The sequence below is a fragment of the Alternaria postmessia genome (assembly GCF_024291825.1).
Source record: "Alternaria postmessia strain BMP 2775 chromosome Unknown scaffold_1, whole genome shotgun sequence".
Taxonomy (NCBI): domain Eukaryota; kingdom Fungi; phylum Ascomycota; class Dothideomycetes; order Pleosporales; family Pleosporaceae; genus Alternaria; species Alternaria postmessia.
Window position 1 is genome coordinate 1,092,453 of NW_026260074.1, and position 24,569 is coordinate 1,117,021.

Genomic DNA, 24,569 nt, shown 5'->3' on the forward strand with positions numbered 1-24,569 from the left:
GCATTCTGACTTTTCGTCTCACCGCATTCCTGGGCGGCAATATCCCGAAACGGCCAAATTCCTGGCAGGAATCGACTTTACGACTCGCTGAACAGAAGCAAAGGGGTACCCGCTTTGCAAGGGTTTCAGGCTGAACAGGGCCTGCACAGCAAGCCCGATGGCGATTGCCGTTCCAACATGTCTGCCAGATCCTACATTATTTGGTTTTCCTTAAGCATACCACGGCCGAGAACTACACACGGCCCTCAATCTCCTTTGTCGCTTTACAGTACAACGACCGGTGCAAACCAGCAAGCCATAATGTCTTCACTTTCTCTCTCACAACATTTCGGTATTATCGGGAGGCCTGGATTGCCATCCCAATTGTCTACTTTAAGCTACATGTACATCTAGATGCATGTCGGTGGGGGTTGCTGTTTCACATACCCATGGAGCGGCACGCCTTGGCGGCTTAATAGACTATTTCATATCATACCCAGATCGACTACACTGACCCGTCCAGTTTCTGCATTTGCGGCAGGAGCTGCGGTTAACGCCTCGTGCTATACCATGTCAAACTAGCTCATCCGTGTTGACTAACATGGCTGTAGGATTCGGTCTCGTCTCGAATGCCTCACTCAATACCATGTTGCTAGATTGGCATCTACATTGCTTCGGTATTATATGCTAAGTCATATGTGGGCCTGTCTGCTGCTAACGCGAGCTGTCGAAGAGTTCATCCCCAGCGGTAAATTAGACGCTTACCGCGTGATCATCGCTTAAATGCCAACAACTTTCTTTCTTTCGAGTCCCACTATTTCCGATCGACTGCCCAAGAGATCTGGGCATGGGCGCGCCGTCTCAAGGGCCCAGCATAATTGTAGTTTCAGCGCGCATCATGAGACCGAGAAAAGTAGATATCGCGAGCCGTCCTGTCGTGTCGCAGCAAAGTCAGATTCCAAGGCGGTGGATACTTTCGCGGCATTCGGGCCTGATAGAAGTGACTCGACTGCCGCCGAGGGGAGATGGATCCGAAAGGCATGTCTTCGTCATATCAAAGCGGCATGCGCCTAGTCTATGCTGATACCAATTTGGAAACCCCCCTATCAAACTACATTATGAGCAGCACTTTCAGTGATGAAGCAAGGCTCATGAGTCGCACCCAGAGATCTCGGAGGAAAATCCCACTGCTCCATCGCATCCATGCATCCGTCACAAAGAGCAGTCGGTCAATTAGCGTGCATCCCGAGAACGCCTCGGGATCGGATGTTTTCCATGTATGGCATTGAACCAAGGTTACTGATGAGTAAACAAAATCTGAAGCCCAAATCCTAGGACAGGGCAAAAATGATGGGGGAGGCGAAAGTCCGCCACCTCTTTTGCCCAGCCAGCCCCGCGATTTCAGCCACGTATCCACTCACTTCGTGGCCTACACTAAAGCGCAGTCTGCATAGCAAAGTTGACTAACACCCGGCACCGCTTACTCTGCACGATGCTAAGTGGTCTCTGTATCTCACCCTGCATGCTCCTTCCTCATTGCATTCTCTGTTGTTACCTGGCCTGTGATGCTGCCTTGCGCAAAGAATGACAACCTTGTCCACGTTGCGCAAGTTCGAGGCACCACCGCAGCTACATGATCAATAGAGAGTCATGAGCTTCCAATCATTCAACGAAGTATCATGCGCAGAAGGCAGCATGTGAGCCAGTTGGATGTCTTGTTCAGCCGCATGGCGCCGTAAGCAGCCAATGCTGCAAGCCTGGCATTATGGCCCCCAAATCTTCAAGACGAAATATAGTCAACGTTTCCGAGGCAGATCTATTTTCAATGCTTTCGCATCTTCTTCCCTCGATTCAATCTTATCGCGCCCTCTTTTTGGAGAATCTCCACCTCAGCTCTTTACTGTATCGATATAGTTGCTTTTCTGGGTAAGACAGTGCAGCCGCAGTGTAACACCAATCCTCCAATAACGCGAAAGCAATCATGGCCTCAGTGACAAGCGATGACGCGCAGATTGGCGCTCCCCAGGAAGCCATCAACGAGTTTTGGGACAACCTCATCACGAAACAACCAGCGAAAGTGACCAAAATCTTCCCGTCAAGCTTGTATGCGCACCTACTCCCACCACAGCGAAAAGAGGGCACAGTCACAGGAAAGAATGCGGCTGAATCTTACGAAACAGCGGCTGCACAATGCCGCGCTCGAGTGGAACGCATTGTCAAAGAATGCAAACGTACGAATGAGAAGTTTACAGATGCAGACTTTGATATCGAAGACCTATCGGACAGAAACTGCCTTAACGGTCTTATGACTTGGTACAAAGACCAACCAGCGACAGCATCATCATCAGTGAGCGCATCCCGACTTGGCAATGCTCTCTCGACTCTGGTTCAAAGTGGCGTGATTATGGCTGATGGCGCCGCATTCGATTTCAATGCCACAGCGAAGCTGTTGACCAACAGGTCGAGCAGCAGTAAAGATGGTCCAAATTCCGTGCATCGCATTGATTGGATCTTTGATGAGCCAAAGTTCGTATTTGGTGGCTTCTCCAGCTCCGATCTACGACAAGGCTCGAGTGGCGACTGCTGGTTGTAAGTATCGCTGTACGAATTGCATGTGAGACATACACTGACTCCATACACCTACACTAAGTATTGCTGCTGTTGCAACCATCTGCAGCAACCCAAACTTGATGGACAAGATCTGTGTCGCTAGAGACGAGATATGTGGTGTCTATGGCTTTGTGTTTTACAGGGATGGCGAGTGGATCTGGACTGTCGTCGATGACAACTTGTACCTCCGAAATAGCGATTTCGACGCCGCTTGGGGTGACCGCTATGATCCAACGAATGCCAAAGAGAAGAAGTACAAGGACAATCATCAAACTGGATCTGAAGCGCTATATTTCGCCTCATGCGCTGATGAGAACGAGACATGGCTCCCATTGCTGGAGAAAGCTTACGCTAAAGGTATGAAAGACTTTTGCTGATCGCAATTACTCGGAGTATAAGTGTAATCTGCTAACAAACCTCAGTGCACGGGGACTATGATTCTATTGCTGGTGGCTGGAGTGGCGAAGCAGTGGAAGATTTGACCGGTGGCGTAACAACCAAGGTTCCCACTGATCGGGTCCTGGATAAGCAACGATTGTGGGAAGAATTGCTCCAAGCCGGCAAGAAGTTCCTCTTCTCAGCATCATCGCCTAGTATTGATGGTGATGACTCGGACGCTCGACGGGGTCTCGCTTTAAATCACGCTTATTCGGTCATCAAAGCGGTAGAAGCTGAAGGAGAAGATGGAAAGAAGCACCAGCTGGTGTTGATTCGCAATCCTTGGGGCAAACGGGTAAATGCCTCTATGGGAGAGTGGACAGGGCCATGGTCTGACGGGTCTCGCGAATGGACGACTTACTGGCTAGACAAGTTGGGCCACAAGTTCGGAGACGATGGCCTGTTTTGGATGTCGTACAAGGATCTGCTGAAGCGATTTGATATTCTTGACCGTACGCTTCTCTTCAACGAGGAATGGACTGTAGTGCAGCGATGGACAAGCGTTCCAGTTGCTTGGGTCACAGGCTATGTGAATACGAAGTTCTCTGTAGAGATCAAGAAGTCTGGGCCTACCGTGTTTGTCCTTTGTCAGGTAAGTTATGAAACATTGTCATTCACAATATTCGCTAATCTCTCATAGCTGGATGAACGCTACTTCAAGGGCTTGGAAGGCAAGTACGACTTTGACCTGCACTTCATATTGCAAGAGAAGAATGCGGAACCAGGTCACCATATTGTGCGTGCTCGCGGTGCTTGGTTCGGAAACCGTAGTATCTCTGCTAAAGTCGAACTCGATGCTGGAGTGTATGAAGTTCTACCGAAAATCGAAGCTTCAAGAAATGCAGATGCTCCAGATGTTCCCGAAGTGGTTACCAAGCTCGCGGAGCGCAACCCGCAGAAGCTTAGGCAGATCGGCCTGAACTACGACATCGCAAATGCCAAAGGTATCTTCGAACTTACCGAAGAAGAGCGGAAGAAGAAGGAACAAAAGAGGAAGGAGGCGGCTGAAAAGAAAAAGGAGAAGGAGGAAGCGAAAGAGAAGGAGAGGGCCGAATTTGAAGCTTGGAGAAAAGAGAAAGCTGATTTCGAAGTTTGGAAGAAAGAAGAGAGAGCCGAATACGAGACATGGAAGAAGGAGAAAAAAGAGCGTGAGATGAAAGAAAAGGTTGGAGAATCTGGCAAAGCTGAGGAAGAACGTGGCGACGGGGGTTCAGCCACAAAGCAACCTGGCCCCACCACTGGTTTGATCGAGGAAGCTAAGCAGGACGCCGACAAAACTACCTCATCTGATACCGAAGGCACGGCAAAGGCTCCCATCGAACTCCCGATTCAAAGCAAAGAAGCCCTGCAAGAAACGAAGCTAGTCATTGAGCCCGCACTCGAACCACGCGACTCCAGTGACAATGGAGACGCAAACCATACACCCACCTCTGAAGTCCACCCCAACGATGCCGAAAGCGACAACCCTGACCACAGCAGCAGCACATCTCCTCAAGCCCGCGTCATGCGTTCACAACACTCGATCGCATCACACTACCGCCCTCCACCACCACCAGACTACCGCGGCTTTCCACGGTATGCTACTTCTGGCGAAGTGGCCCCTCCACCTCCACAAGCAACTCCTGCAAAGGAACAGCCTAAGCCATGGAACGCAGTCTGTGTGCTAGGCCTAAGAGTTTATAGTCAGGATCCCGACGTAAGTATCAAATTGGTAAAACCAAAGAATGGAGAAGAAGGCGCAATCCTGGATGTCGACGGAGACACAGCGGCAGGGGCGACGATGTGATTGTGTTGAGAGTGTGTTAAGGTATACATATGCGTACGTGTTTAGCAGGCATTTTGGAAACGTATACAATGGTATTTGGGTGCACATCTTGCTATGTCTTTTTTGCTTGCTGATATAATGTTCTTCTTGTCATTATAAACCACACCCGGTTACATGACACCATCAGTCATCTTTCTCACCACTAATCATTTCTTTACTCGGCCAGCTTGACACCGTTCAGCATGATTGCAGCTCGAACCTGGGCGCCGTTTCCTACATCGAAATTGTCCCGTATAGCCATACCCTCCGCACCCATCACATCTTGGAAACCCACTTGCGCACTTCCAAACTCCACCTCCTTGTTCAGCAGCGCAATTTTGAAGGCTCCTGGGTTCGCCAACATCGCTGCGGTGAGAGGGATACGGAATGCTTGGTCGAAGGCTGGATTGAAGATATCGGTGCCAGGAGTATAGGTTTGGACCGCGGTTTGGAAGGTCTGGTCACCCCAAGTGACCTTGACGCTGGGGTTGAGCTCGTCACGGTTGCCTTGGAGTCCGTTGGCGCTAGCAATGAGTACAGTGGCCAGACCGCAGACCTGACCCTCAGCTTGGCCTTGAGCGTTGGCGGAAGAGAGGGCCTGCGCGTCGGTGACAAAGTTGAAGAACTTGGCATGTATAAGTAGTCGTGCCTGGGTAGCATTGCCCTTGTGTGAGAGGCTCAGATCCTGCGAACCGCCCTTGAGTAGGATTTCCTTGACAGTGGTCGAGCCGACACCCATGTCGTCGTCACCAGCTAAGTCGTCGTCCTGAATATCCACAGAAATGTCTTGTTCGTAATCTGATACCAAGAAGTCGTGCGTCTCATTCCACTCGGGCTCGTGGTTATTATCCACAACGCTTGTCTTCCACTCCGCTTCGGCACCTACTTTGACCTTGACGTAGCAATCCGGTACATCTTCCAGCTTGACCTTAGAGAGCAGTTTCCTCATTGTGCTCTTCTTCTCACCCTTCTTGGGAGTATCAATTCCAGTTGCTCGAGCTACCGTGATACGAATAATACCATGGTGAGGCTGGTGGGCCTTGAAATAGTCGACGTCGTTTGTCATCTTGACAAGGAAGCGGTTGGGCAGTACAGCCATTCCATCAATGATACCAAGAATGGTTTTGCGGACTGTGCTGTCAATAACAGAGAAGTCGGCAATATTGGCGGCGTCGGTGAAGTCAAGCTTGAGGCTTGGTGTGTTGAGGAAGGCGATCTGTGCTGCACCAATCTAGTTTTGGCATCAGTGTGCATTCGAGATGGCTTGAGGGTAGAGTTCGCACATACCAAGGGAATGACGTTTATCAACGGGCACAAGAGTACACTGATCCGGCCCTTCATGTGAACCTTCTCAACACCCTGCACGCCACATCAGTCACAGCTCAGCTAATCACGTCTATCATATTCGAAACATACCACTTTCGGAACCATCTTTCCGTCGAGCTCAAAGTCACACACACCCTCCCAGTCCATATCCATGTCGAGCTTGATGCCATCGGTCTTGGTCTTGTGAACGTCCACGTTGGAGAAGCCAATAGGAATATGTCCAAAGTCGATCTTGGTGAAACGCAGATTTCCAAGAGGACCAGGTAGAGTTGAGGCGAGGATAGGCTCAACAGTTTCTTTGATTATGTTAGAGCCCGCAACGCAGATGTTTGGCCAGAGGTTCTTGACGATGTCGTTGAGGAAGCCTGATTTATACCAGTTAGTACATGCGGTGCGACAGTTGCTGGTATCATTTACCGGCTGGTTCAGCACCACCTGAGGCGGTCAACACATCGACAAGGGATGCAGGCGCCTGGTTAGCCATGATGTTCAACTGGTCTTCGCGTTCTGTTTGGTGGCGATTAAGCTTCGTAGGTATTGCAGCTCGAAACAGTACTAGTTCGTGCTCAGAGGTGATAGGGTTCGGAAGGTAGAGAGTCTGGTTGAAGAGAAGCTCAAGGAAGGTTGATCGCCAGTTTTGAAGCTCGTCAATTGGCACGCTCCACCACGTGTTGTTCCTGCTTGTTGTTACCTGATCTTGGAAAGACCCAGGTTGACGTCACTTCTCAAACGCGCCGTGCTGCAAGTTCAAAGGTTAAACCCCGCACTGGCAGTGAAAGCCACATGTTGAAGCCACAGACACGTGTCGCGCTTTCTTCTCGCGCTTCAGCCACCTGCAACTTCCTCAGGGTCTTGGCTCACCAGACCCCATCAATTCACTCTGAAAGATTTTCTAACCGTTTCTGATGCTTTGGCTATTTGCGTCTCAATTCCACGTGTTTTGCTGATCTTTGTATCCAATACGCCACAAAGACGCCACACTTCCCTTTTCACCCATCATGCACGCTCCTGCTGCGGTCATCTTGCAGTTGGAGATCATCGCATCATGACCCTGGCCGCGCGGAGACGATTGGGGCGCTGTCGCTAATCGACCAGAAGCAAACATCTACCCCTGTGAATATCTCACGTCGGTTACACCGAACCGTCTTTGGTGGCTGGCCATGTGCAGACGACGTGCATGAGAACTCGATCTGCTTTTACGGGCCGCTGTCAGACACCAAGGGTCTAAGATGCCACGGGTCGGTCCTATCACACCGGTAACCAATGCATCTCGTTGGCTTAAGCCATATTCTGGTGTTCGTGAGGGCGTCTGCGGCCGAGACTTGTCCTCTCATCTCGTTGCGAATACCCAGTATTTGCTGCATACATCCATGTCTTAAGACTTATCCTTCAACCACATCTGGACATCACGCCGAGTTCGATACGAGATATGAGAGATAGACAAGCAAGGACGGGGAGACGGATCTTAGGCCGCCTGAGCGATCGATTTCTTGAAGGCTGACAACTTGGCACAGAGTGTATCGACGATGTATCACATTGTAGCATTGGAGGGTATCTATGGGGAAAAAGCAAATGCCACGCCTGCCGTAGTGCTTTTGCTTTCCAACCATCCGGTGATACTCCATCTTTCTTCAAGGCGGCAGCGGCTTGCCATTGGGCGTCAGCCCATCACAAGCCCTCTCCAACACGCTTGCGTCGATGCTTTGCACAACCTCTCCATCGTATGCAAGCAACACCCCTTCACCACTCGAAGCGTACGATTTCCATCCCGACTCTGGTAGCCCATTGATCGAATCCTTGGCGAAGGCAAGATAGTAATCCTGTGCCTGCTCGCTTACTTCTCTCTCGAAATCCGTACCGTTACCTCTCGCGATACCATAGGTGCCAAAGTACAATGGAAGATCAGAGGAGTGGTATGCACCCTCCCAGAATTGCGGGGAGATATTGCTGAAGTTTCCGCCGTAAAGGTAGCGGAATGTTGTGGTATTGGCTGCACTACGATCGTGGGTTGTCTGTGTGACAGGGCACAGGAATAACGAAGCAGTTGTAGCGTCTGCTTGCGCTTGATCAGGACCATATGTTTGATTATACGGCAGAAATGCGATACCCTCGTTGGTCGTTGTACCAATAATCGCCGGCTTACGCGTGAAGTTACCAGCAAGAGCACGTGCTGTGTAGTTTGCGAAAACCGTACGGTCGTCGACTATTGGGACGAAGCTTAGCCCAGGTGCCGTGCCATTGTCGGAGTACCCTTTGAGGAACAACTCGATGTCACTAGATTCAATTTTTCGTAGACAGTCGATTTCCGCATCCGCGTCGGCATCATTGCAGCCAAAGTGCTGAGCAACGAATGTGAAGTTCGATTGCTGTGTATCAGCGCTAGCAATCGACAAGAATGCTGATCCGGAGTTCATGATCAAGCCTGAAACGATAGGGTCTTCTGGGTAAGCAAAGTTGTAGTAGTCGACGGAGATGGCACCTGCGGACTGGCCCCAAAGAGTAATACGGTCTGGATCACCCCCGAAATTACCGATATTGTCGCGACTTGATAAGTCAGTCATTGCTTTATTTGGGTTCATGTCTGAGCACTTACATCCATTCCAGAGCGAGGCGCTGGTCTAAGAAGGCCAGGTTCTGTTCGTCATCCGCAAGCGCTTTGGCATTGGGGAAACCGAAGATGTTCAAACGGTAACTGTTACTCTGGTAAACCTTATGTAACATCAAATCTACTGAGTCAGACTCACTTGATTCCGACAACGATGTGATCCCCTGACCTCTCTACCCATCGGGCAGGATTCTGGTATGGTACCGTGGGCCCACCCGTCACGAATCCTCCTCCATGAATCCAAACCACTACTGGCAATGGTTCCTCACATTGATCCAAGGGAGCCCAAACGTGGAGGTTTAGGCAGTCCTCACCTTGGTAGTCCCACGGCTGAATAATGAATTCCGGTGCGTCTGTGAGCCAGACATTAGGTGCATTGCCCTCAAACTGGGGGCAAGCATGTCCTAGATCGGTCGCCTTGATCGTTGCATTCTCTTTAGACTTTGGGGCTGGAGGCAGCCAGCGTCGTGCTCCTACGGGCTGTTCCGCAAACGGTATACCGAGGTACTGTGCAACATTTGGCGTGATGTCATCTGTAAAGCCCTGAACTGGTCCGGAAGTCGTGTCAATGTTCAAAGAGCTGACAGCAGTCACAGCTTGAAGCTGGCTGAGTCCCAGGAGAAGTGTTGCAGCGAACGCCATAACGGAAGGATTGCGGAGTTGCGAATCGCTTCTACCCCAGACCCCATCTTTTAATTTATACTTTTCCCAATTCCCCCAAAGAATCACGGATCAACATCGTCACTAGCGATGTCATAGCTCCATGCACCGCATCGGGGCTCTTGGACCGATAGGGTTGCAACGCAGAGGTTTCGCCGAATTCTTAGATGCTGTCACCACCGTCAAGATACTTAGAGATATCTTGTAATCTAACAGAGTCAGAACACTAGGAAGAATTTCAAGACCCTACAAGCAGGTCTAGGTGATAACGCATAGCTGTGTTGCTTCCACATCCTTCGTGAGAAGGTACAAGCTCGGCCGATGATTATCCGGGGCAGGCGCCGTCCCCACACTTTCCCCACTTTGTACTCGGGATCGTCACCGAACGGGCAAGCATCATAAGTGCGGCATCTTCCAACGGCTTTACGAAAATCAAACCCCGAAAATCGTGGCATTGTTCTGACTCAAGTTCGTTGTTCGAATTTCGGCATGAAAGTCCTTATTACTGGAGCCGGCGGCTTTGTCGGCCAAATTTTGGCCAAAAGACTCATCGAATCAAACACCGCAGATGCACTCATCTTGGCCGACGTTAATCCACCTCCAAATCCAACATCGTCACAGAGCGTACAATGTACTGCGGCGGACCTCACATCACTATCAGCATGCGAAGATCTCATCGCTCAACAACCAGATGCTGTATACATTCTTCATGGCATCATGTCGAGCGGTAGCGAAGCAAACCTCGAGCTAGGCCTTAGAGTCAACTTTGAGTCTGTGCGCCAACTACTGGACACCATTCGGACCAAGCGACCAGGAATCAAAGTGGTCTTCACTTCTTCTTGCGCAGTTTTTGGGCGGAAGGCCGTTGAGAATGTGGCAACAGAGACGGACATCGTGCCTATGCCTGAATCTAGTTACGGCACCCAGAAGCTCATGATTGAGTTCCTCCTTAACGATTATTCACGACGCGGGCTCATCGACGGACGCGTCGTTCGTCTTCCAACTGTCTTTGTCAGAGCTGGCGCACCTACTGCAGCAGCTTCGTCATTCGTCTCGGGTATCGTACGCGAGCCAATACATGGACAAGAGTCGGAGTTACCAGTCGACCCAAGTATTGGCATCTGGCTTACTTCGCCACGCACACTCGCGACAAACCTTGTACATGCCATCAAGGTACCAGCGGAGAAATTTGGGCACTTTAGGCAGGTACTACTACCGGGTTATACAGCAACGAGTGGAGAAATTTTGGATGCCCTGGAGAGAGTTGCGGGCAAGGAGACAAGAGCTTTGGTGAAAGAGAAGAGGGATGAGACGACACAGAGGATCGTTTTGAGCTGGCCAGCGAAGTACGACACTGCGAGAGCAAGAGAATTGGGTTTTAGCGAAGACGTTGGGCTTGAGCAGACGATTCGCGACTTCATTGATGGAGAGAAGCAGACAGCATAAGAGCAAAACCTACCGACAGCTTTGCCTAGCAGATACGTGTATACTAGGAGCTGCCCGTTCATGGTTTACATAATCGAAGTCATCACGAAGAGAAGGTCAAGTGTCGTTGCAAATTATTAATTTCGTTTCTACTAATTATCAGAGCATTGGAACTCTCTGCTCTACTAGCTACTCCTATGACCTCTTGTTTCGTTCGTCCTAACCATAAACGGGTGACTTAGTGTAACCGGGGAATTGTTGAAGAACTTGCTTGTCGATGGCGGCCAACTTCGGGCAACCCAACTGTCCAACAAGGCCTCCAACGGCACTGGTGAGTGCGTCAAGCGGTCCAAGAAGGATGTCTGGCTTGGCTTGTGCTGAGGCCTGGTAGACAAAGCAGCCGAGATTGTTCCCCTCAAGGAGTGACGCACCATTGAAAACACCACCGGTCAGGTCAGCTACGTCAACACCAACGAAGGAGTTGGATGTACCAGTGTTTCCACCGATATCGAGAAACTTAGGGTGGAGAACAGCAGCATTGACAGCATCCGCAAGGAAGTATGTGGTCTCGTATGGATATTCAAGAGCACGTCGGTACCAGTTCTCTGGGATGCGCTCCGAGCCTTGCACTGCGTTGTAGTTTCCGTTCGTACCCTGAACTCCAAACCAAGATTGGATGACATCGTATGGGAGAATACCAGTGGGGTTCTCAGCGGTGTGGTTGGCCATGAAGCGGAAGATGAAGGTGTACGCAGCAGGTTGCACCAACACGCCCGAGAACGGCCCATTGAAAAAGTTGGGGTTAGTTTGCTTCTGAACGTCAAATCGATGGCTCCTGAAGTTTGTCAAGCTCTCAAGGGTAACCACACCACCGGGGGAGTAGTCGATCAATTCTTGGAACTGGCTAGTGACAGTCTTGTAGTTGTTACCCGCCTGGTAAAGGTCGGGCCGTGTTGGTGATGCATCGGCTTCGTATTTGTTGTGCGATCCGGTCAACCCGTTGCCTAGAATTCCTGTTGGACCTCCCTGAGCGAGAGATGGCGTGCCGCCAATTGACCAGTTCAACAGGTCGCCGTCGAGGGCGCCACCGAGAACTGAAAGGAAGGTCGAAAGAATGGGTCCCATGCCCACGACCTTTTGTGTTACGTCGATGTATTGTTGAACACTGGCGTATCCGTTGTGGGGGAGGAAGTTGTGATTGGCAAAGGCGTTTAGACCCGGGCATGGTCCTCTGAGGTCGTTCGGCCCTGGTGCAACGTACTCGTGACCACTGCCAGCAGTGACGTTGATGTATTGCGCCTTTGCGTTGAAGATGGGTACTGGCTCGAAGATAGCTGTCGCAGCACCGGCACCAGCTTGACGTCCTTCCAGTTTTACCAACCTCGCGGCCTCCTCGGCGCGCTTCAGAAGCTCAGAATCATGTCCAGCAGCCTCCAAGATGGCCGTTGGCCAGGCAGAGACGAGAGGCGCCGCGGCAACCAAAGCCAGTTGAAGAGAAGAGAAGTGCATGTTTGTGATTGATGAATAGGCTTGATGCTGACAATGAAGTGTAGACGGAGTGGTTGGGCATACTATATACTGCTCTACAGGCAACGCATTCAGCAATCGCCATCGCATCTCCTATTACCGAGTATCCTGGATGACGCGCATCGGCGACGTGTCGTGTGAAAGGACCGCGGTTCACCAGCTTGCTGAACAGGAACCCCGCTGTCGATCTCTGTAGTCGATAGTACACAACGTGCGCCGGTCATCTCTCAGGGACGCTTTTGGATATGAAGGGCCGGGTGTAGATGACAACCCGTCATCTCTGATTCGCGGCTCATCCTCGATCTGAACTCTGGCAGTCGAACTATTACATAGGGGTCCGGGGTAGTGCCCGAAGAAAGAGGGTCAGATGGTGAACAATGTGGGACGGTGGCCAATGTCAAGCAACCGCCACCCGCGCCAAACGTGAACTACCTGTGAATTATGTGCACTAAGGTCTTCAAAATTCTAAGACCTGGCTGAAATTCGTATGCAGGATGCGGTAGTTGGCGGTACTTGCCAGGGGTATTAGTCGGATGTAGGCCAGCCCGGACCAACAGGATAAATCCCCTGTCCAATCATGACGAACGGCGATCTTCCTCCATCCCAACTCATCGTGGGATCGGCAAAAGGTTGCCGTCTGGTATTGTTTAGGGTCCCTTAGCCGTTATTTGTCAAGAAACCTGGGTGTAGGAAATATGGAAAGTTGCCTCGGTCGAAACGCACTGTACCAATGACGACGTAGTTAATGGTAAACTCTCTCCTTCTCCTCCTAGCCTGCCAAGGTAACATCTCCAGATTCTTGAGCGATCGTGGAACATACTAACAGACTAGTATCCTTGTCTCATGGATGCAGGCGCTGTTGCAAAGTTATGTGGCTACGAAGCGGGTTGCGCAAAAATACGACCTGAGTTGCAGCACAATGCTGTTACCAGCAGAACTCGGCGAGACAGCTCCAACTATGACCCTTTCATGGATGCTTTTTTATTGCTTTTCTACCACAAAATTAGATTTGCGCGGAGAATTGTTATATGGCACTCTATTTTGGCACAACCAAAGAACACTAGTAGCTGTCGTTCCTTCAGAGTTGGAAGCACTACAGGCTCTTGCCCATCTGTCTAGGGCTACCGAAGCCGATTCTTCCCGTCAGGGATGTCACTACGTTGAACGTCGCCGACATCCGTAGTAATGCTGGGAAGTACCATGTGAGCATATAGCAAAAATGGTCTCATCCCAGCGTGCGCTGTCATCAAGCACGGGTCTACGGCCAATTAGAGTTTCACGTTTCACACGCAATCGTAAGAGCCACCTGACAACATAGCACCATGCCATCGGTAAGAACCAGTGTCAAGGAAAGTTCATCGTACCAGTAGACCGGACAGCTCTTCATCTCCCCCTGCAGACCTCCAAAGAAATGCCTAGATCTTTGGCGATCGATGCAGACTTCTACTATTGGATTTGGCAGGAGCGCCAAAGACGTCATGATATCAGTGAAACAGTTCAACATCTTGGTGGCGTTTCTCATTAATGTCACTTTCACTTCACTATCGCACGTAATATGGCATTCTCCGCGGCGGAGACAGATTGGGGACTTCGAATTTGTCTAAGTGACGCTACCCAGTGCGCAATGGCTAAGAAGCAAGATAGAATGATCTTAGGCTCTCATGAAGGATGTTGATACTGGGGAGTTGAGACTGAAATATACATTCCAGTAATACGACAGTCATCGATGAATGGAATACACAAACTCGCACAGGCTATACACAGTTCGCCACTCGAGTATACACAGTCTTTGGACTCCGCTCCAGTATTCACTACCCCTGTTCGCAAGCTGGTTCGATCTTGCCACACGTTATGGAGAGCTTTTACTAGCCGCATGTCCCGAACTGCGGCTGGCAACCCCACGACAATCTACAGTAGTCATCCTGCCCATTGCCACACCATCCATAGCTCGAACAGCATCTCCCGAAAGTACTGCCCGTACAAGTCTGGCCACTCCCATCTGCTCCACACCGTCCGTTGGTACTGACATTGGTCGGAATAGGTGCCGCAGAAGAGGTTGGGCTAGGCGTTGGTGTCGTTGTTGGGGTGGGAGTAGGAGTGGGCGATGGCCTGGTTGAGGAGCTGCTAGGAGGAACAGGGATAGGGATCGAGGAAGAAGAGCCCGGCGGCGGTGGTGGTGCCACACCACCACAACTTCCAAAGCCGAGGCGACACCCAGTGCCGCAGAAGTCAAGGGAGTTGCCGCAGTAATAGTACTCCGAGCAGCAACTTCCGAAGACGGAGCCTGCACATGTTGTTACGTTTCCGCATTGCCCATTCGTCGAGGGAATCAGAGTGCCGGAGGGCAGCGGCGGTAGAGCCGACGAGCTTGAAGGGACAGTGACTGAGCTTGTTGGCGGCGGAGGCGTGGGAGTTGGCGTGGGAGTTGGCGTTGGCGTAGTGGTTGGCCCTGGTGCTGCATCACCACACCTTCCAAAGTCAGGCTGACATCCGACAATGATGCCACAGTGCTAAGGTAACCCATGTCAGCATGTAGAACATCGAGATCTTGGGATGAAGATTCGTACCTCGAACTCTGATCCGCAGTAACCATAACTTGAGCAGCATTGATTGCCACCACATCTCTGATTGCTGAACTCAGCACCGCAACGGCCTGCCGCTTGCCGAGGTAATAGGTAGTGAGAAGAGCGGGAGTCGAGGTTTGGTGTTGTAGCATTACGCTCCACGAACTGTTGTGCGACAGTGTTCACGATGTCACCAGTACCGTAAAGGTGTGCTCGTGGATGCGCGATGACCTTGGTATCGATTGCTGAGTCAATAAGAGCTGATACTCCTGAGAAGCTCAGGGCTCCTGCCAGAGTGATCAACGCCCACCGCATGCTTGGCTTTTGAATGGAACGATGAGGTACGAGGTCAAACCAAGATTCCCAGCGAGCAAACCCAGGTATTAATCGGACTTCCACATGGCTTTACGGAAGCCAGGGAAAGAAATCCTGGCGCAAAGGAGTGACCGACCAACTCGATATAGCGGATGGACTTACGGAGTACTTGGATAAGTGCAAATGAGGCTCTTTCGAGCCTGAAAGATATGCAATAGACCAATGAGAAGGCAACTCCAAGCTCGTCATGCAAATTGAAAATGTAGCATTTGATGGTCGTACATGTCTTCTTAGGTATCCACGTTATTGCTAATATGGAACTCAACCGACGAGTATGTTTGTGGGGCCTTTTGCGGTTGCATATGTTCAAATGGGTGAATAGAAGCTTCCTGGAAAACTAGAAAGTGGCCAGAGCATCACGACTTTGGAGTACGGTGATGCATCCAACGTGTCGCGGTCTCAAGTGTGAATCTTGCCAACGCTCTTCGATCTCAGTTGGTATCACACAATTCAGAAGATAGATGCTCTATGAAACAGCTCCAGTGGTGAGGTGGGGCATTTCAGATAGCTTCGGCACCTGTCCACGTGCACCCGTAGAACTAGAAGCTTTATTTGGGAGTCGAAAGAGGCTAAATGTGAAATGCCGATAATACCGAAAGAGGACCAGGGTCGACATGGCAACGACATGCATGCCGGGAGCTCTCATGCGAAGGCTTGTGGAAACATGGAGAGTAATGCTCGATGCCAGGTACCATCTGATGTGGGGATGCTTTACCGGGTAAGTTGGCCGTCTTCTAGAAACAAAAATCAGCCGCTGCAATTCGCACAGCCTGGTTTCGTCGGCTGACGAGACTCACTAAAGAGCCGTATGTCCAATGCGACGTGGTAGAACTCATTTGGTGATAGATTCGGCGGATTTGAGAACACCATGTGGTGTGGAAGCAAAATAGTGAGTCCTAACGTGGCTATAACGCGCTGACCCTCTCGTGAGTGACAGACCCAGCTACCAAGCATCTACCAACGAAACCACAACACTATTAAGCCTTTAGTCGGAATACCCGAGTAAAAACATCGGAGGTTGAAGCTATTATGGACGCCATCATGCCCTCAATCCTTCCATGAGAGCACCCTCCTCTCTCTTCCCTACAGCCTGGAAAACGGCTCCTTCCCCACCAATGTCCAGTCCCTTCTCCGCTCTTTCATACGCTTCATCACTCCTGTCCAAAAGAATTTCCAGCTCCTCTTTTCGCAATACTTTGCCGCTTTCCGTGCCTTCGACATCAAACTTCTCGCCGTCGCTTCTTCTTAGCAGTTTCTGTAATTCTTCGACCTCTTGTTCCTTATCGTTCCCCCGTGTTCCGCCCCGATCATTGCGTACTCCGCCTTTTCGAATGACGAGTTTCTCCAGCCGGCGCTTCGCTTCAGCAGATTCGAGGAGTTTCTGCTCGACGGTGTTACGTGTCGCGAAACGATAGACGATGACATTGCGCGTTTGACCGATACGATGCGCGCGATCCATCGCTTGTAGATCTTGTTGAGGGTTCCAATCGCTGTCAAATAGAATAACTGTGTCTGCGGCAGCGAGATTAATGCCCTGGCCACCAGCACGAGTGGAAAGAATGAAGATGTCGGCAGCTTCTTTGGAAGATGATGGCTTGTTGAAGGCTAGAATCTGGTCCTGACGATCTGTTTGTGCAACTGAACCATCAATACGGGCATAGTTCCAGGACCGTAAGTCGAGGTAGTGACCGATAAGATCCAAGGTAGTAGTAAATTGAGAAAATATGAGGACCTTGTGGCCGCGACTTATTAGTTCGGGTAGAAGTGAGTCGAGTAGAAGCATCTTGCCGGATGTTGACACGAGTGTTTCATCTGGCTCTGTCTCCGAGGCGAACGTTTCAGCGCCGTCTGTATCCGCCTTGATGAAAGGATTGAAAAAGTTGTATGGCGAATTGCAGCATAGTCGAAGCTGCATGATGGGGTTACCTAGTTTTTTCTGCATAAGCTGACGTTTTGCTATTTCGAACGTCGCAGCTCGTATCTTCTCGTCCTCGGCGTCGGAACTCAACTCTGCTTCCTCTTCCTCAGATTCTTCTTTGTCCAGTCCGTCGAAATACTCATCATCACTCACTTCTTCATAGTTCTTCTTCGACCTGCCCCGGCTTCTCGTTGAGGCGACAGAAGCGGGGGTACCTGCACGAGACGTCTTCGTGCTCTTGTTGGGCGTTGCCCTACTACTCAAAGCTTTGCGCTTAAGACCGCCACTAGTACTACAAATACTCAAAGGCGTCCCTGCTCGGCTGCTGAGGCCAATGCTCAGCCTCTCCACAGCCTTCTCTTCGAGATAGGATCGACTAGTGCCGTCAAGGATCGCCTGATACAGCTCGCGTTGCATCGCCGTTAACGGCGCGTACAACACATATTCGCGTTTCTTGGGCATCAGGCTTTCGACGTCCGTCTTTACCCGACGTAGTAAGAATGGCTTCAGCACAGCGTGGAGTGACTTTACCAAGTATTGCTGTCGCTCTTCTGATAGCAATTGTTCGAAACTCGACTTGTCTTTCAGCCCAGAAAAGTCGAACCAACTCTCGAATGTAGATAGTTTGTCAAATACTGTTGGCAGAAGGAAATGAAGCAGCGACCACAACTCCACAAGGTTGTTTTGAAGTGGCGTACCAGTAATAAGTAGACGGTTCGCAGATTGGAATTGTTGCAGCTCGCGGATCAGCCGGCAGTCGAGATTCTTGATGCGATGTCCTTCATCGATGATGATGAATTGCCAGCCAAAACTTGTCAGGTACTTGCGATCGTTCATACAGATTTCGTAGCTGGTGACCATGATAGGAAAGTCGGCAGTGCCTGGGTTCCGTAGCCTGGTTTTGCGCAGTCTCTCGCGCTCTTTCTTATCGCCGTGGTATAGCATAACCGGCATGCTGGGTGTCCACTTCTCGAACTCTGCAACCCAATTGCTTGTGGTACTCAACGGCGCAGCAATCAAGAAAGGTCCATACGACTTGTTCTCCCACAAATGTGCGAGCATCGCTATAGTCTGGATGGTTTTGCCCAGTCCCATCTCATCCGCCAGAATGCCATTGATACCGTTGTTGTAGAGTGACACCATCCATTCCAGTCCCTCGAGCTGGTATGACCTCATGGTGCCTCCAGTAACCAGTTTCGGTTGCCGCGCGGATTTGAGATCTGTCATGCCAATGTCACTTGTTTTCACATTATCTTTGTCTTCCTCTGCCGCCTCTTTCAACGCTTCTCCTACGTCCTGGTGGCCTGCCTTCTTCTCCAAGTCTTCTTTGCTAAAGTAGCTTGAAATATCAGAGGTTTGCTTCTTCGGCCCTCCACGAGTCTTTGTGTCGGACTTTTTCGGCCTCCCTTGGCGTTTCTTCGGTGTCGCATCCTGTTCTTCCTTCTTCGCCGTTGTCGTACCGTTGGCCACAGACCCGCGTGTAGCTCGTCGCTGCGATTCTGCTGCTGTTGTATCGGCAATCTTTTCGCGCTTCGAGGTTTGGCCGTTTGTCTGCTTGTCTTGCGCATTTTCTTGTTCTTCCTGCTGCTGCATCTGTGCGAGCATGACTGATGCGTACAGCTGCAGTACTTGTCAGCGACCATATAGATTGCCATTCAGGTAGACGGACTGACCTTGCTCTTGTTCATCAAGAATTCCAACTGCTGGAACTTCTTGTCTAGAACCTCTCTGCCACTCTTGATGTCTTCCTGTCTCTCCTTCTCGAGTTTGGCCTCACGTCTCGCATCATCCTTTTCGCGTTGCGCCCTCATGCGCTGTTCTTCTTGCTGCATCGACTTTGGCACGCTCTCTGTCTCCATGTCGGCTGGTGGTGGTGATGACGCAGGGGTGGAATGTGATGCAGGCATTACGCTCGTAGCAGGATAAGGAGTCACGTCGTGTATAGTCTAGGGCAGTAGGGAAAGATAGGCTCAGTGTGAGAGAGATGGTATTGAAAGTAGCGCCAGGGGCAGATGGCGATGACCGCATTCGACGGGACGCGGTCGCGATGAAAGGCGAGGACGCGCTAAGCGAAGAATCGATGACGAATGTCGCGACGCGCGATCACACCTGAACTTTAAATTACTCCCATCCCGACGCGTTTGCGTCATGTCTCTGGTTACACCACAACGCGACGCGATTACCGTATCCAGCGTACATGTACATGTAGGCACTCTGTTAGAGCTTCAGGCGATAGAACACAGCATCGTTCGGGTTCTCGTAATAGCTATCGACCTCTTCAAATCCATAGCCCTCATATATCTTTCTCGCGGTCGTCATGTTTCGTAGCGTATCGAGCAGCATCTCCTTGTAACCCAGTTTTCTCGCGTGCGAGATGGCAACTTCCATCAATGGCTTGCTAAGACCCATACCCCGCGTTTCTGGTGCAAGATAGAGTCGCTTGAGCTCGCATGTTTTGGTGGGCGGTGATGTTGAATGTGCTAGCAATGTCGCAGATGCAGTGGTGGTAGGCGTCGTAAAGAATGGTCGGATAGCTATGCATCCTATAGCCTGTTCATCCTGTCTTGCGGTGCTGAAGCCGGCCTTTTTGCCTTCAGTCGGCATTGCCGCGGCATCTCCGTTCCCTGCTGAGGAGCATAGTAGCCACAGCGCCCCTCCTTTTTCCGATGCATACTTTCCGGGCAATTCCGCCAGTTCGTGGTCGAAGTTCTGGAAGTCGAGGCTGACAGGCAACGACTGTGCGTATGCCTTGAAGAGCTGCCCCACTACCTCCTTGTCACCCGGGAATTCAGCATCGCGTATCTGAATGTTCGGAAGCTTTGACATGTCGAATTGCTTGGAGTTTTAAGTTTCTAATGGGTAACGCAGTCTGGTTGGATAACTCGAGATCGAGGATACAGTGGGTGAGTTCTAATTTGCAACGTGGCTTGACTCACTTCATAAGTAGACTTACCCTGCGAAATGTCTTTGTCGAAGGGCGTAGTTCTAGGCTGCCGTAGCCGGACTGAGCCCCCCACATGGGTTGGGTGGGACTGATGTTCTGGTGGTTTCGGTACAAGTGGAGCAGCATCCAAGAATGTAACCCTACGCTTACTCCACTACGTGCAGCCAGATCCAATTTGAATATGATATATATATATATATATCTGTTTCAATTTATCCCATAAGTCACGTGTTGGTCCTGTGGTAAGTTCACAGCAATCATTCACAGTCAACAACACATCTAACAAGACCCAGGTCTAGTGGTATGATGTACGTATTACTCAGTCTCAAGACAATTCTTCAACATCTAACATCTTCTAGTCTCGCTTAGGGTAAACCCGAGCACAGCTTGCGAGAGGCCCCGCGTTCGAGTCGCGGCAGGACCCAATATCTTTTTTTGCCTTTCTAGAGGTCATTGGATGCAAGACTGATCTCTCTTTTTGCCCGAGCAGAAAGAGTATTCAAGTAGCTTGCTCTGCTGCAGCGCGGCTATAATTTACAGTCAGCTTTACCGTACGACAAACTGTCACCACACTACTAATAGAGCTCGCGAGAAGCGTCTCTTATAAAGTTAATCAACGGACCGCATCCTTGTCGCTTCCTCTGCGCTTACGAGAGATCACTCGCGCCATCACTACCTGGCTAGCGAAGCACTTTGTAGCCTCTGACTATACCTGAATATGCTCTTCCACGCCCGCTCTGTCTTCTGGACCACCCGCCGTCCTTAGAAAATCTTACATTCGCGCGCATATCTAGCTATCCGCATACTCTTGAATGTCGACGTGCCGTCCTGTTGCCTGTTTTACCGTTTTCCCATAGCACCCCTCATACAATGACTATCCGGCTTGCAACACCCTCTGACGAGCCCGCCATGGCATCTCTCTTGGCTAAAGCATTCTTCGACGAGTCGCTCTTTGGCCAGGTTATGCATCCGTACCGCGACCAGTATCCGGATGATGTCAAGATATTCTGGTCAGAATACCTGCGAAAACACTGGAAGATAACCAACGAAAGACTGTTTGTCGCAACGACGACGGTAGATGGACGGGAAAAAGTTGCCGGCGTAGCTATCTGGCGCCGAGACGGCGACGACGAAGGGAAGCGTAGAGTGGAGAGCGAGTGGGTTGATGTCGGCAAGTGCCTTTGTAACACATATAATCAGACAAGTATACTGACGGCTCTACAGGCACAGATGTCTTCCAGCCCCTTCCCTCAACCCAGAATCGTGCTCTAGATCCTAGCAAGCGTAATCTTTTGAATGATTCCTATCCCTTCTTTAAGCATCACTGGGACGGTGACCGCAAAAACAACTGGTATCTCGATCTATGTGGAGTTCATCCAGACTATGCCGGCAAGAGGCTCGGACAAGCACTGGTCGGTTGGGGCCTCGATCGCGCGAGAGAAGAAGGTATCCATGCGAGTGTCACAGCTAGTAAAGGAAACGAACGGTTCTATTTGCGATGTGGGTTTGATGAGGTAGTAGGAAATTGTACGCAAGGAGAAGGCAACCCGTTGAGCGAGGCCGGAGTTGAAGGTGGTGATGTACTGTTCATGTTTCCCAAACAGAAGCCGTAGAATGTATGCACGTAAGGGCAAAACCGCTTTAAGCACCAGCCAGCACTCACACTTCGCATAGCCTCTTTCGGCGCGTTCATATTATAATGTCCGACATTGCATCACGACATGCCGCGATATTACCAAGCCGTTTCTCGGTCCGACGTATTGGCACATTACTCGCTAGTGAAGCGACCAAGCTCACCAGCCAATCAGCGAGGCCACCAAATCGTACCGAATAATCTCCCGGTGCCTTTGCGGGGAAGTACTTGCGCGCTTTCTTACCATCGTCGTCATTGTGCGGGTAAGCACGAGTAAGTAGCATCATGTTCCAGCAATTAAGAATGGCACCGCAAGTCGAAATTTTCTGGAAGTACTCCATTCGTTCGAGCATTTTGCAGCCATGAAGCGCTCATCAACCGTTCTGGCGTCTCTTGCAGCACTGACGACAAGCCATATCATCCCTCGTCAAGAATCTATCGACTACAATGCAGCTCCGCCAAATCTGTCCACCTTAGCCAATTCGACTCTCTTCGATACATGGCGGCCAAAGGCACACGTTCTTCCAGCGTTTGGACAAATCGGAGATCCATGTATGCACTACACCGATCCCGAAACTGGTCTCTTTCACGTAGGATACCTACATTTGGGAGCATCAGGTGCTACTACAGACAACCTAGTCACTTACAGAGACGTGAACCCCGATTCGGAGCCTTTCATCCGTGCAGGCGGCATCAATGACCCCGTCGCTGTCTTTGACGGCAGCGTTATTGAGAGAGGAGTTAATGGCACACCGACGTTGCTATACACCAGTGTCAGCTTTCTACCCATACAATGGACAATCCGGTACACCCAAGGAAGCGAGACGCAATCGCTCGCCTTTGCTAGAGACGGTGGAAGCAACTTCACAAAAGCAGAATTTGGTCCGGTAATCCCCAGCCCACCATTCGCTGTCAACGTCACGGGATTCCGCGATCCATTCGTGTTTCAGAACTCGCAGGTTGATGGCTTGTTGGGTAAGCGGAACGGAACATGGTATACAGTCATTTCTGGCGGCGTACATGGTAAAGGCCCAAGTCTCTTCTTGTACGCCCAATATGATGATGAAGATGCGGATTTGTTCCAGACGTGGGAGTATTTGGGTGAATGGTGGCACGAAGCAGCAAACTCGACATGGTCAGAGACGGGCTGGGCTGGGCGCTGGGGTTTCAACTTTGAAGTCGCCAACTACTTCGCCCTGGACGAGCAAGGTGCTAATGAGGAAGGCGAGATCTTCGCCACAATTGGCGCGGAATGGAGCTACGAACCCATTGTACCTCAAGTTTCGGACAACAGGGAGATGCTTTGGGTCGCTGGAAAGCAAAAGCTTGTCGACGGTCAACTGAAGTTCGAGCCTACAATGTCCGGACGACTCGATGCTGGGCGCTCAGCTTACGCAGCGGCTGGTAAAGTCTTATATGCGGACTCGCAAGCTAGCAAAGCAAGTGGCGCGCCTGATCGCTTCATCACATATCTCTGGTTGACTGGCGACTTCTATGGCACCTTGACTGACGAATTCCCGACTGCCCAGCAAAACTGGACAGGATCACTATTACTCCCACGTGAGCTTAGCGTCGGCCGCTTGAATGTCGTCGACAACCAGCTCTCCCGAGAGAAAGGTTCGTGGCGCGTAGATCACGAACACGACAACGGCACCGTTACCCTCGCCACTCTACACCAAAAGATCGCTCGTGAACCCTACGCCGCATTCCAAGACAACGCCACCAATGTCATTACGCAAACGGGTGGATCCATGGCGAGCGTGACGAAATTCGATGAAAGCCCAAAGTCAAAGCACTGGATGATGACTGCATCGATAACCTTCCCCTCGCGCTCTGACTCCCTGCGAGCTGGCTTCACCATCCTTTCTGGTTCCCAGGAATCTACCAATATCTACTACCAGTTCGGTAATGAGAGTCTTATCATCGATCGTTCAAACTCTTCTGCCGCGGCGCAGACTACGGATGGTTTCCTCACCGAGATTGAGACGGGCAAATTCCGCTTGTTCGATGTTGCGGGTGGATATGGAAATGAGACAAAGGTTGAGACTTTGGATCTGACGATTGTGGTCGACGGTGGTGTTGTTGAGGTGCATGCGAACGATCGATTTGCGATCAGTACTTGGGTGAGGAGCTGGTACGCGGATAGCAGAGACATTAGTTTCTATGTCGAGGGTGGCGATGCTACCTTCAGCAATGTAACGATTTACGAGGGTTTAGTTGACGCATGGCCGGAGCGAAATTAGAAGGTATTGCCGATAGTGAAGTATATAGTTTGTAGAATGTACACTAGAATCGCTCAATGTATACGTATATCAATCCACCTCTTCCAATTAAACATCCTCGAACAGTCATAAACTAGAGGGTATTCCTGTTGATATATTCGACTGGTCCAACATACATCTTCCGGCCCTGAGAAACAAAGTAGACCAGGGAAAATATCACAACAACCCCATAGATAAGCACGTTCCAGTTCATCAACTCGGGAGTAGGAGAAGGAAACGTTGGGAAGAAGGCAAACAATAGTGCCACGCAGAGGTAAAGAACAGAAATGCCATTGATCCAGATACCAGCCTTTCCTAAGCTGAAGTGGCAAGGCAGTAAGGTCTCGTTCCTCCACCTCTTGAGAAAGATGCAGGAGATAGAAATGATGTAGGACGACAACATGGCACATGTACCGAGTGAAGCGATACTGTTGAACGCCACGGTACTGCCAATATTGATCAAGGAGAGAAGGATCGAAAAAACAAAAGACACAACGACG

At 50.6% G+C, this 24,569-nt stretch overlaps 8 protein-coding genes across 8 annotated transcripts; 3 read left to right on the plus strand and 5 right to left on the minus strand.

The window, feature by feature from the left end:
- Positions 1-1,960: 1,960 nt before the first annotated feature.
- J4E82_000383 (uncharacterized protein) lies at positions 1,961-4,813 on the plus strand (the record flags this gene model as incomplete). The annotated part of the gene is made up of 4 exons (XM_051726704.1): positions 1,961-2,568; positions 2,630-2,946; positions 3,012-3,619; positions 3,668-4,813. 4 exons carry the CDS (start codon positions 1,961-1,963, stop codon positions 4,811-4,813), a joined length of 2,679 nt encoding a protein of 892 aa, XP_051593886.1.
- A 193-nt stretch (positions 4,814-5,006) lies between these two features.
- On the minus strand, positions 5,007-6,641 carry J4E82_000384 (uncharacterized protein; the record flags this gene model as incomplete). The annotated part of the gene is made up of 4 exons (XM_051726705.1): positions 5,007-6,062; positions 6,119-6,190; positions 6,248-6,522; positions 6,575-6,641. The coding sequence occupies 4 exons, from the start codon at positions 6,639-6,641 to the stop codon at positions 5,007-5,009; spliced, it is 1,470 nt and encodes a 489-aa protein (XP_051593887.1).
- A 1,147-nt stretch (positions 6,642-7,788) lies between these two features.
- Positions 7,789-9,404, minus strand: J4E82_000385 (uncharacterized protein; the record flags this gene model as incomplete). The annotated part of the gene is made up of 3 exons (XM_051726706.1): positions 7,789-8,701; positions 8,751-8,849; positions 8,902-9,404. 3 exons carry the CDS (start codon positions 9,402-9,404, stop codon positions 7,789-7,791), a joined length of 1,515 nt encoding a protein of 504 aa, XP_051593888.1.
- A 507-nt stretch (positions 9,405-9,911) lies between these two features.
- On the plus strand, positions 9,912-10,868 carry J4E82_000386 (uncharacterized protein; the record flags this gene model as incomplete). The annotated part of the gene is made up of 1 exon (XM_051726707.1): positions 9,912-10,868. The coding sequence occupies one exon, from the start codon at positions 9,912-9,914 to the stop codon at positions 10,866-10,868; it is 957 nt and encodes a 318-aa protein (XP_051593889.1).
- A 198-nt stretch (positions 10,869-11,066) lies between these two features.
- On the minus strand, positions 11,067-12,356 carry J4E82_000387 (uncharacterized protein; the record flags this gene model as incomplete). Its single annotated transcript, XM_051726708.1, has 1 exon — positions 11,067-12,356. One exon carries the CDS (start codon positions 12,354-12,356, stop codon positions 11,067-11,069), a length of 1,290 nt encoding a protein of 429 aa, XP_051593890.1.
- A 3,996-nt stretch (positions 12,357-16,352) lies between these two features.
- On the minus strand, positions 16,353-19,090 carry J4E82_000388 (uncharacterized protein; the record flags this gene model as incomplete). The annotated part of the gene is made up of 2 exons (XM_051726709.1): positions 16,353-18,851; positions 18,905-19,090. The coding sequence occupies 2 exons, from the start codon at positions 19,088-19,090 to the stop codon at positions 16,353-16,355; spliced, it is 2,685 nt and encodes an 894-aa protein (XP_051593891.1).
- Positions 19,091-19,448: 358 nt separating this feature from the next.
- Positions 19,449-20,057, minus strand: J4E82_000389 (uncharacterized protein; the record flags this gene model as incomplete). Its single annotated transcript, XM_051726710.1, has 1 exon — positions 19,449-20,057. The coding sequence occupies one exon, from the start codon at positions 20,055-20,057 to the stop codon at positions 19,449-19,451; it is 609 nt and encodes a 202-aa protein (XP_051593892.1).
- A 2,113-nt stretch (positions 20,058-22,170) lies between these two features.
- Positions 22,171-24,051, plus strand: J4E82_000390 (uncharacterized protein; the record flags this gene model as incomplete). Its single annotated transcript, XM_051726711.1, has 1 exon — positions 22,171-24,051. The coding sequence occupies one exon, from the start codon at positions 22,171-22,173 to the stop codon at positions 24,049-24,051; it is 1,881 nt and encodes a 626-aa protein (XP_051593893.1).
- Between the last annotated feature and the right edge of the window lie 518 nt (positions 24,052-24,569).